The following is a 12,253-nucleotide window of genomic DNA, read 5'->3' as shown; positions in this document are numbered from 1 at the left end:
TGCCCCGTGAATCCCTCTGAGTTCAGGGGGATGCAGCCTTGGTGGCTACAGCCTGTCCCCTCTGTGACGGAAAGCAGCTCACCCTTACTGAGTTTAAATAAACGTGTGATTTCTCTTCTTGGTCCAGTTGCCCGATGTTGATTATCTTGGGAAACTGTTAAAACAGCAACACTCTTGAAAACTGTCTTTCCTGACAGTTTCTTCTGTCAGTCAGGCTGCAAATTGGCCCTGGGGCTCTCTGGAGAGGTAGCATCTGCCAGGAAGTCAGAGGGTTTTCTGGACTTCTGCAAGCAGCAGAGGGAAGACGTCAGGCAGTAACAGGCTTATAACTTCTTTTATATGAAGTGAGGGCGTAAGGACCGATGGCCTGCTCCCACAGAGAACTGTGGGTTTAATGCTTTCACCAGGAGTAATGAGTTAGGATCAAAGTGGGCTCTGCCTGGGGCCCACTTCTCCTCTGTTCCTCTTGGAATGACCCTGTTATAAGAGCAATCAGATGGGGCCTAGACAAAGGTGACTTCTTTTCATCAGGGAGCCAGCTCTTTGCAGAAGGGGTTTGGTGCTCAGTTTGCATATAGTACCAGGTCATCTGTGCTCAGGGTCTGTGCCGAGGGTGTTTGGCCTTAGGGAGGTCACAGGCCATAGTGGCGGGCATTTCCTTGGGTGAGAGACTGGACTTGTGGCAGGTAAAGAAGATCTGCCATGACTGTGTGCTTCTGGTGTCTTCCTTAGTCCTCAGAGAACATTTCAAGGCTGGCGTCTTTTTTTTTTTTGGTGAGGAAGACTATCCCTGAGCTAACATCTGTGCCAATCTTCCACTATATTTTGTATGCGAGATGCCACCACAGCATGGCTTGATGAACAGTGTAGGGCCACGCCTGGGATCTGAACCTGTGAACCCTGGCCGCCGAAGCAGAATGTGCGAACTTAACCACTATGCCACCGGGCTGGTCCCAATGCTTTTTGTTTTAATTGAAGTGAGATGCCCATAACATACAACTGATCATTTTCATGCATATAGTTCAGTGGTATTGAGTGTATTCACAAGGTTGTGCAAGTACCAGCTTTGTCTAGTTTCAGAACTTGGTCATTGTCCCATGAAAATGCCCTGTGCCCATTGAGTAATCGTTTCCTGATCCGACTCTGCCATCCCAGGGAACCTCTAATCTGCTCTGTCTCTGTGGCTTTGCCTCTTCTGGGTAAAGCATTTCAAAGGAGTCATGAGTCCAGCGATTCTTGATTACAGGCGAGCCGCCTCTCCAACAAAGGAAGGCTTTCTTCTCCCGGCTGAGCACCTGCTCCTTTCACGCAAGATCCCAGCCCCAAAGCAGCAAACAGCAAAGCAGAACAGTCCAAGAAGCTCGGGATTTCCAGTAATAGGGTTTGGTCTGGGATTATTACTGTTCTTATAAACACAGCCCTGCGTGGTGATCTGGTGCCTGATTTGGGATGGGCGTGGAGAGCGTCCACAGCAGGGACTAGGCGGGATGGGCAGGGCGTGTAGCGTATTCCTAGGGCTTCCTAACAAAGGACCTAAAGCTGGGTGGCTTAGAATAAAAGAAAGTCATCATCTCACGATTCTGGAGGCCAGAGATCTGAGATCAAGGTGTTAACAGGGCTGGTTTCTTCCGAGGGCTGCGAGGGAGAAGCTGTTCCGTGCCTCTCCCCGGCTTCCGGTGGTTCGCCGGCAGTTTTTGACGTTCCTTGGCTTGTAGATGCCTCACCCCGATCTCTGCCTTCGTCTTCACACGGCCTTCTCCCTGCGGGCTTATCTCTGTGTTCACATGTCCCCTTTTTTAGACACCAGTCATAATGAAATACGGCCCGCTCCCATGATCTCATTTTACTGTGATTCCCTCTGTAAAAACCCTCTCCAAATAAGGTCACATTCTGAGGTGCTGGGGCATAGGACTCCAGGATATCTTTTTTTGGCGGGAAATGATTGAACCCAAAACAGACATAATCAGTAGACCAGCTCGAGCAAAGCGGGGCTGTGAGTAGTGGAATAAGGGAAGCAAGGTGGGGAGGGTGGTTTAAAGTCTCCATGTGCCCTGCCTGCAGTTTGTCTATCCCTGGAGGCGAGGTGTTCCAGAAGGAATCAGCTGGTTTTTAGAACCTAGGGCGTATAAAACCAACCACATGGAGGAAGCAGGAGACTGGTTCTCCAAAGCTCCGTCTGTGAGGATACAGGCCTTGCAGACTGAACCAGTCAGGACTTCTGTTTGACGTGTCAGAAGTCCTACTCAAAGTAGCTAAGGTGGGGAAAATTTTGGCTTACGCAAGTGAAAATTCCAGGGGTAGATCTGACTGTGGCTTCAGGCAAGGAGGGTTCTACTCTCTGAGAGCCTTCCTGGCGCAGTCAGGGTCCCCCACTCCCATTTCACAGACAGGGAGGTTGGCCATTACTGGACTCGTCCTCCCGTCTGAGTGACTCCTGCAGAGGGAGGCGTCCCTCCTGTAGCTCTGCGAGGAGAGCCGTCTGATTGGCCCCGCTTGAGTGCTGGGATCATCTCTGAGCCAGTGACGGTGGCCAGAGGACCGAGTGTTTTAATTGGCTGGAGCTTGGTCACATGCCCATACCTGTGAGTGTTGGGCAAAGCAACTCCATCAGAACCATCTGGAATAGATTCCCCATGGGAGAATGGGATTCTTTTGTCCACAGAAGGAAGAAGGAGCAGGGAGTTTGGCTGACAAGTCGGCTGTGTCTAGACTCGGCCCCAGGAGGGCTGGGCTCGCATCTCAGGCATCTCTTTACCTACAGTTTGGGCTCCTAATAGGTTCGCAGTAAAACTTTACTCAATCAGAACAAGTGGACAAGTGGAAATGTATTTGCTCAAAATGTGTGAGACTGAAAGTTGTGAAAAATACCCGTGCTTTTGAGACAGATCTGGAACTTGTACCCATATCCTTAGGCAGACTGACTTGTCTTTAGGAAGGGGGAAGGTTGCCAGACACGGAGCTCTTTTGTACCTCGAGTTCTGAGTTTTTCTTCAGTCCTTTATAAGAGCCTTGAAGACCTAACTTGTGTTGGAGACAAAGGGGGCTTCAGAGAGTTTTGGAAGGAGGCCCCTGGGACTTGGGGGTGGAGAATAGCAATTGGAAAACAGCGTGTGGGTAAGTTAAGTGTAAATTAATGTGAAAAATATCCTTTACCTCGGATGTGAAACATACGGGTTTGGAAATCTCAGCTAAGGTGCTTGCTGAGGGCGTGGTCAGCCTGCTCTCCCGAAAGGAAAGAACCAGAAAAGTAACTGGGGGCCTCGGCTAACCCTGAACTGCTTGTCTTTCTTCCCTGGACAGAATGCGTTTGGCCCTCCCGCAGTATTTCCCTCCACAACAGAGATTTGTTTCTGATCGTGTTACTGGCAAACCCTTGTGAATGTTGAAAACTGTCTTTTCGGTGTTTGGGTCCATATGTGATTTTCAACTCGTTGCCTGTGGCCTTGGTTCTCAAGGGTGAGGTCCATCTGTTAGTGAACCTGGCAGGTTCCTGACGTGACCTCTGGCTGTGGGGACGCAGACACACAGCTAGTTCAGCTGACTGCAGGTGTGGGTGACGCGCACGGGATACCTCGTCCCTGCCGGCAGTGTGCTCAGTACTTTAGCACGGTGCTTCTCAGACTTCCAAGCCTACGGAGTCAGCTAGGATTTTCTTAAAATATGGACTCTGATTGTGATGTAGGTGTGGGCTGGGTCTAACAAGCAGCCCAAGTGCTGGTCTGTGGACCACTTTTGGTGGCAGGAATCAGGACTTGCTTCTCCTGATGCCCCTGGGAACATCGCTCGCCACTGCCACTGCCTCCAGAATTGCCCTTTGAGCCACTTGGACCAAACCGACAGCTGACCTTGCTTACGTGGTTGCTGGGTTAGGAGACAGAGCTGTCTAACGCGCCCTGTCCTCTCTGCGTTGGCGGGAGAGCTGATCTGGCCAGGACTTCTGGCCGCGTCCTTCAGGTGGAGATGGTGAGGCTGGCTGAGGGTCTGACGGCCTTGCTGCTTTTGTCAGGTCAGGAGACAGACCTCAGGGCCCACTGAGCGGTCCCTTCCCCCTTTTCCTACTTCTTGCTCTTCCTCCTCCCAGTCTTCTCCTTTCCTCTGAGTGTTCTCTGTTTCTGTAATTGTACAAACAATACAGGCTGATGGGAATTAAAGAAAAAAAAGGTCAATTAATATGGAAGAGAATCAAGTCAAGAGCAGACCTCTCCTACTGGACCCCTGAAAACCTGTCCCCAGAGGTCACCACTGTTAACACATCCTGACTATGCCTATTAGGATGCTCCAGCTCCCACAACAGAAACCCTAGCTCCCACTGGCTTAATGGTTTGGGGAATTCTTCATCTCCTGTGTTTGGAAGTCCCAAGGGAGGTTGGTTGGGATCCAGGGTTGGTTCGCTTAGTAGCTCCTGATGCTGTGGGGGTTCTCTCTGTCCTCTACTCTGGAGACGTTCTCGCCCACTCCTCCTCTCGGCCATTAAAGTCCTCCCCTTCAGTCTAGACCAGTAGGAGTGCAGAGGGTACTGTGCTCTGGTTGGCTTAGACCAGTCCTGTTGGACCCTTGGAGCTAGGGACACGAGGTCAGCTTCCTAGAAGTAGAGAAAAGGGGATTCCCAGACACAAGGCTTCTGTTAGGAAGGATAAAAGGGGACTGAATGCTGGGTAAGCAACTGATAGTGTCCACCACACTTCCAGAAATTTCCATTTATGCATGCAGTTGTGATATTCATTCATTCATGTAGTGCTGGCAGTTTGCCAAGCACATAGATTTTTTTTTCCCAACTAATACAAACAAGTGAGGGAAGTACCAGTATTTTTCCTGTTTGTGGGTGAAGAAACTGAGACAAAGACTGTTTGGTGAGCTATCCAAGGTCACACAGCACATAAGTAGGAGAGTGGATATTTGAATCCAGCCATTCTGGGTCCAGCCCTGTGCTCACCACTGGGTAGTTCTGACTCCTAAGATGCTTCTCGAAAGTTGGCTCTCCCACCTCTGTGCAAATGTTAGAAGCTGGAGATTGGGCCCTGTTCCCGCGTGAATCAGGTACTTAAGAGAGCCGCCACAAGTCATAGAATGATGTGTGTGAATTCAAAACAGTGTTTCTGTCCCTAGATCCAAATAATTACTATCACCGACGGAACGAAATGACCACGACCGATGACCTGGATTTTAAGCACCACAACTACAAGGAAATGCGCCAGGTGAGATCCAGGTTTGTCCAAGAGCCATGAATCACGTGCCCTGAAGCCCGCGGTTGTTTCTTTTCAGAAATTAGGATGGTGTGTTCAGGACAGAGTCAGAATGATCACCTGGGTTTGACAAAGCCACACGAAATGCCTGTGGTTTCAGGGTGAGATGCCTCGTCGAGGTTCGCGTGACCTGAGGAGGCTCCCTCGCCAGCAAATGGTTAACACAGAGTGCGAACCCAGACTTCTCTGATTTCACACTCTAGTTCTCAGGAATCACTGTGTGTGAGAGTGATATCCCTGATTTCAGCGTGTTAGTCACGTGCAGAGTCGAAGAAAAAAGATCTAGAATGATACTGATAATAGTAACAGCAGGAGCCCTCACAGAGGACCTACATTAATTTACCTATGTGAGCAATTCACCTGCACTGACGTGGTCAGTCCTCCTAACCACCTGGGAGCGCGGGGACTGTTGTTACCCTTGTCTTCCTGATGGGGAAACCGAGTCACCCACGGAATATGTAATGCTGCCTCTTGGTATTCAGATTCTCTGATTCTCGATTTTGGTTGCATATTAAAATCACCTGGGGAAATTTGGAAAAAACACCAGTACTTGAAGCCCACCTCAGGGCAGTTACAGCAGAGTCCCTAGAAGGGCCTGGGGTCTAAAGTTTTAAAAGCTGTCCTTGGGATTCTAATGCACAGCCAGGCTTCAGAACCGTGGTCGGGACCTTTATAGCTGTTAGTACTTTGGTGCTGTTAGGAGGAAAAGACAATCCCAGGTGAGATCGTCCCCAGACTGAATTAGAGAAACTAAGCCATCCTGAGCTGTTGACAGTATTTGCATCCTGGCTGCGGAAGGGAGAAAGGAGCAAACATTTATTAGGACAAGCTGGAAGAGCAGTCCTGGTGCTGACTGCCTGTGAAACCCTGTCCCAGGGGGTGCTGGGGAGACAGTGAGGTGCTGGCAAATGAGAAATCCTTAGAAATCTGAGAATCTGTTTGTAGAGACAGAACAGAGAAAGGTCCTCATGAATACTTTCACAGAACAAGGATTCTTCAGGGCCAAATTAACGTGGTCGAAGCAAGGGCTCCAAGGTGCCGAGGGAAGGAACCAGCGGCCAGTGCACCTGCAGGAGGTGGATGTTCCTGAGGTCGGTGCCCTTAGGCTGAGCCGAGGGGGCTCTCTGCCTCACCCGCGGAGTCAACAAACCTGGCTTGTCTCAATGTCATTTAATTTGAGATACTCACTCACAGCTTCCAGACACCTGTCAGCACAGACTTGGAGGTGGGACGTGCTAAAGAAATTGCCTTGCTGTCTTGCTCTTCAGAAATCGGGATAATGAGTTTGGACGTGAGGTCGTGAATCATCCCCGCTGCTCCACGTTCTCGGGTGCTTATATGGCTCTGCTCACTCTTGCATTTTACGGAGCGCTTGTGTATTAGCTCAGCTTTGCTCACTGAACATCTTTCCGAGCCCAGAAATGAGACAAAAATCAGCTCAGTTGGTGTGGTTAATGTCAAAAGCAATAAATCTAAATGCATTTAAAATGAGCTAACTGCACAGGGAGTTTGGGTGTCTGGTATCTTTAAATAGTTGTCCCGCATGGAGTTCTTCTCATATAAGGAGAGCTGGTGGAGTGTGCTTCATTCCCTGAGGAACTCTGGTCATCGTCACTGGGTAGACGTCAGAGCTAAGAGGAGCCTTGGAATGGTCAAGGCAGCCCCTGCAGGTGCTGCTGGGTGACCCCTCCGAGGTTCCAAGGCCCCCCAGCACTCAACAGGGAGCTGCCCGGGGGAGCATCTGTCAATCGTGAAGAGTGTTCAAGCCGGAAGTGATTTGCCGCCTGAATTCCTGGCTCCTGGGGATGGGAAAGAAGCCAGCACTTTTAGCACTTCCCCGTATGGAGTCTGCTAGGTTACTGTAGAAATCTTCCTACTTCAGGAAAAAACAAATGTTAGTTTATCCTAGAGTTGAAAGAGACATTTACAACAAACAAACAAAAAAGAGAAACAGCAGCAGGAGCAGGAAGAGAGAAGAGAAAATAGTAGCCCTGATTTCTTTGGAAGGGGAAATGCGAGTGACTCTTGTGTGCGGGAAATATTTCTAGAGCAGTGATTTACTGTTCTGCCTGCCGGGGAGCCCCAGGAGGCTGGGATAGGGAAGGGAGGAGGGGAAGAAGGAGAAAATTGCACAAACATTGATATTAGAAGGCAGAGTGGGTTAATTATTCCCAGAGTGCTGAAGGCCTTTGAGCGTGTGTCACGATTTGTAATTGCTTAGTCACCTGTTTGCCATGTGGACAGTACGTCCCCTTCATCTGGCACCATGAGGGCAGAGGCTCTGTCGTTTTATTGTAAATCCATAATGTGTGCTGGATAAGTATGTACATTTGAGGTCATTACAGGGGGGAGATTTGGGGAGAAGGAGGGAAAGGGACCGGCCTGGTTGGCCGTGGTTGGGAACGGCTTTAGTTGAGATGGGTTGGCTATCATTCAGGACCTGTGGCCAGCCCTGGGCACAGAGACGGAAGGAAGGGCACTCTGAGCATCAAGGACAGCAACAGCAAGGGTGTGGAGGTAGCACAGAGCATGTTTCTTGAACAGTTGGCAGTCTGCTGGGAGAGGAGGCTGCCTGAGTGCTGGGAGGGGCTTTTGTACTGAATCTGAGAATCAGAGGAGGGTTTCTGGGAGCAGAGCTCAGGCAGATCAATCTGGAAGTTGTGTGGAGGGTAGACTGGTGAGCAGTCCCTGGGAGAGACCAGCAGGGCCTGAAGAAGGATGAGGGGAGAGGCATTCTGAGGTGGATTGGCTAGTCCCAGGTCACCAATTGGAGTGAGCTGGGGAGAGAAAGGGGTCTGACATGCTTCCAGAGTGGTGGGGTACCATCCACAAAGGGAGGAAAAGAAGTGATTTGGAGGAAAAGGTGAATAATTTGCCTTTGGTGTTGGGCATGGTGTTGTCAGGTCCCAAATGCCCAGGAAGTTCTGGCTGGTTGGCTCATAAGTGGAGTGTGATGTAGTAGGAAGAAGTGGAAACATGGATTGGACAGCAGCCAGCTGGTGGAATTGGTTTCCATGGCAACATAGGAGGGTCTGGGGCATCAGGCTGTGTGGGGCAGTGGCTGAGCCTGCCACCTGCTTCATGCTCAGCCTGACCCTGGGTGTAGGCAATGGTGGCGGAAAGCCAGGGCAGGGCAGCAAGCCTGCAGATCCAGACAAGCCCAACTCCTCACCCATGGGAGCTTCCTTCCAGGATTCCCTGCCTCTGCCCTCCCTCTAGATTTCCTTTTCCATTTGATCAGATGCAGTGTCTGTTTCCCAGGTAAGTGAATAAAGATGGACTTTTTCTCTTTTCTTTCTTTTTTTTAGCCTTTTAATTCATTGGACAAACTATTGTGTCAACATCAAATGCAAACCAAAAGTTTAAAACTTAATCCTCCATGAACCCACTACCCTCAAAACCCAGCGATTTTCATTTTTCCCTATTTCTATCCAGTGTTTGAATTTCTATGTTCAGAGATTTCATATGATTTTGTTCAGAAGATGGTTACAACTTTGCCCTGCTTTTTTCAGTTAATATCGGGTCATTAGCCATCTTACATGCTGTCTTCATAATTGTAATTGTAACGCTGCAGAATGTTCCAGTGAGTGGATGCATCATGGTTTTCTCAGCTATCTTCCTGCTGTGGAGCATTTGGACAGCTCCCAACTTTTAATGAATACCAAGAAAGTCTGAAACACGCTATGGCGAGTGTCATCATGCATACAATTTTAGCAACCTCTATGAAAAAGTTCCTCTGATATATTGCTAGAAACTCAATTACTAGAAAGGGGGGCTTTTCCTTCTATTTCCTTCGGGAGAGAAGAGAAGCAACAGAGCCTAGAATTCTAGGAAATAAACAAAGATGGCAGTTTATTCCCCTCTCAGAGATGAGGAAACAGTCTTGACGTCACTAAGAGTCTTGCAAACCCAGGTACGCTCTAAGGTGATATTTCTCAACTTTTTCCACTATTGCCATCCCAAGGAGCCATTTAGACGTTTTTGTTAATTACCCTCCCCCCATTATATTAAATATTAAGGAGTAAGATTTTGTCAGATAGGGCTGAGCTTTGGAGAGCCAGGAAGCATTGCAATATCTAAGACTTTTAGCCCCCAGAGACCCAACTTTCATCTGCTTGCGGGTGATATCACCCCTGTGAGATTGCATGCTCTAAGACCATGAAGAAAATTCTATTCCTTACTCTCACTTTAACCTTCAAGACACAAATGTTTACCCCGAAGGCCCAAACTCCAAAAAGAATCTTTGACTCTTTTCAGGTATGAACAAGGTGGATCACCACCCAGGTCTCTGCTGGTGCTGGTGGCCACTGGGGAAACCTTCCTGGCATTTCAGAGGGCCACCGTGCAGAGAGGATTGCAAAGAACCTGCATAAAGGAGATTCTTTAAGTGCCCTTGTTCTCAATCTTATGTGTGGAAAAGATGCTTGTGATACCTCCACAGAGGAAGGAAAATGTGGTTGGTCTGAAAACACCACAATGGTGGGTAGTTTAAGGAGGTGACTGATGACTCACATCTGAGGGTCAGCCCACACTGAGAGACTGTGTCCATGACTAAGGTGCATCCAAGGGAAGATGCTGTTTGTCTTTTTCCAGCGTCAAGGTCATGATCTCTAGCATAGGTGGCACACTCCTCCGGCAGGTAATTGAAAGGGAGAGGCGGGTAGGCATTAAATGACAGCCAGGTTCTGTGCCGAATGCTTGCCTCCATTGCCTAGTTAAGGATGAGCCAACTGGCTCTGTGTCTGCCAAACTAGTCATTGATGTGAACGGAAGACGATGGGTCACCTGCTGATCAGGATTTGCTGAGGTCGATGCTGGTGGCTGAGCATGACTGTGTGGTCAACAGGAGCTGGTACCCGGGCCCCAAATCAGATGGCGAGTGTGCTGTGGCCACCTTTCAGAACAGTCACAGTGTGCAGCAGACAAAATGGACCACGGAGATGTGCTGGTTTTCATCGCTTTGCTGTGCTTTCATGGACTGGCAAAAGCCCTAAGGGTCTGAAGCCTTGGCTCCACCGGGTACCAGCTGGCTGACCCTGGGCAGATCAGTCAGTGTCTCTCTGAGCCTCAGTCTCCATATCTGGAGAATGGGGACAATCACCTCTGCCTTATCTCCTTCACCTGGTGATCGTGACAGTGAAATTCAGTAGAGAAATACAACGCATTGTTACTGCAGTGGTTAACGTTGTTAGTGACATGATTACTGCATCTCTTGTTAAAACGTGGTGGTGCTCAGATGTGGCTCCACTTCAGTCCTGCACCGTATGTCGCTGGTGGTGATGGAGGTGGAAGCTCCGTTTCCCTGCACGTCGTCTCTCTGCTTAGGGTGGGTTTCTGCTTTTGCCCTCTTGGGAAGAGTCAGCTTTATCTTCCTCTCACCACTTACTGTAACGCAAAGCGGGTTATCATAAAGTGGAGCACATCTTCCGCAAGGAGCAATGAGGGAATTTGACCCTGAATCCCTGACAGAGACTGCTCCGGTAACGCCTCGTAGCTGTGTCCTAAAAGCAAAGCTCTAGGGACTAAATCTCTCCGTTCCTTTAGACGTGCTCACTGCTGCTCCTTGAACGCAGTCCGCCTAGTCACTGCAGACTGTTAGGTTATGAAAAGCAAATGAAGCACACACAACGTAACTCCACTGCCTCACCACTTCTTCATAATACCAATTTTCTGGTTCTCATAGCTTTTTAACCCATCATAAAATTTGCAACAGATTTGTTTATTTACAATTTACAAGGACATTTTATGGATAATTTGGTTGATAAGAATCTTTTTTTCCTTTTTTTTTTGAGGAAGATTAGCCCTGAGCTAACATCTGCTGCCAATACTCCTCTTTTTGCCAAGGAAGACTGACCCTGTGCTAACATCCGTGCCCATCCTCCTCCACTTTATATGTGGGATGCCTGCCACAGCATGGCTTCACAAGCGGTGCCATGACTGCACCCGGGATGCGAACTGGCGAACCCTGGGCCGCCGAAGCAGAACGTGTGAACTTAACCCCTACACCACCAGGCTGGCCCCTCGGTTGATAAGAATTTTTTGAAAGGTGGTTAGAGCAAGTACAGATGCACACTGTCCCTGGGGGACCATGCCCTTCCTCTAGTCGCCACAACCCACTCCCGCTCATCTGTCAGAAGGATGAAGCTCTCCCTGATGGGCACCTGCCTGCCCACAGCCCTGGCTGGGATGTCCTTCCTCGCTGCTTCTGGAGCACCCAGGCTTCCTTCCTGGTCTTTAGCACGCTGTCATGAAATTGTCCAATGACGGCTCCTGCCTCCCCGCGAGTGTGGCTAGTCTGGTGCCTGACTGAGCAGCGCCTCTATGGATGAATAGATGCCAGACGCCCTTTGATCAGATCTCCTCTCACTTGGGCATTGCTAAGCCATTTCACCCTGCAAATCCAGGCTACTTAACAGCTCACTCGCAGGGACTTGTTCAGAGATGGGAGGCAAGGCACCTCTGGGAGGTTGTCTCTGTCCTCTGTCCCCAAGGGCAGCTTGTGCTGCTTCGACTCCCAGGGTCCTCCTTACCTCCTTTGGCAGCTGTCTCATTCTCACAGACTGAAGCTGTCAGTTTGACTAGCTTGACTTTACAAGCAAAATTCAGAAAATGGCCTGTATTTATTCTACTTCCTCATGGAAGCCTGCTTCCCTCACCCTCTGGCTGCACGACTCATTATCATGGCGCCCTCTGTGTTTTTCCTTAGCAGCGATGAAGAGGGTCATCCTGTGACTCCTGTCTGTTGCTGCACTTTAAGCTCCAGGAAGGCGGGAGCAGTGTCTGCTTCCTCAGTCTGACATCATAGATGCTCATGAAATCTTAGAAGAAATTGACATTTAGTAATAAATATATTTTTAGGAAAGGATATAGAGTTAAAGGATCAGTCCATTTCTTAAAGGATCTGCAGTCTAGTGAGACAAGAAAACAGAAACCACGGTGAAAAGGAGGTAATAATCACAACCTAGGGAGGTGATAACCACAACCTAGGGAGGTGATACCACAACCAAGGG

General features: G+C 49.2%; 1 protein-coding gene across 1 annotated transcript in view; it reads left to right on the top strand.

The window, feature by feature from the left end:
• CPXM2 (carboxypeptidase X, M14 family member 2) overlaps positions 1 to 12,253 on the top strand; it is a 129,106-nt gene that overhangs the window by 93,813 nt on the left and 23,040 nt on the right. Inside the window, exon 7 of the mRNA XM_046655037.1 lies at positions 5,092 to 5,195. Coding sequence (XP_046510993.1) covers positions 5,092 to 5,195 — 104 coding nt within the window. The remainder of the gene's footprint in view (positions 1 to 5,091; positions 5,196 to 12,253) is intronic.

The sequence above is a fragment of the Equus quagga genome, chromosome 2 (genome assembly GCF_021613505.1).
Source record: "Equus quagga isolate Etosha38 chromosome 2, UCLA_HA_Equagga_1.0, whole genome shotgun sequence".
Taxonomy (NCBI): Eukaryota; Metazoa; Chordata; class Mammalia; order Perissodactyla; family Equidae; genus Equus; species Equus quagga.
Note: the sequence above shows the minus strand (reverse complement) of the source record. Positions and strands in the feature narration are given on the sequence as shown.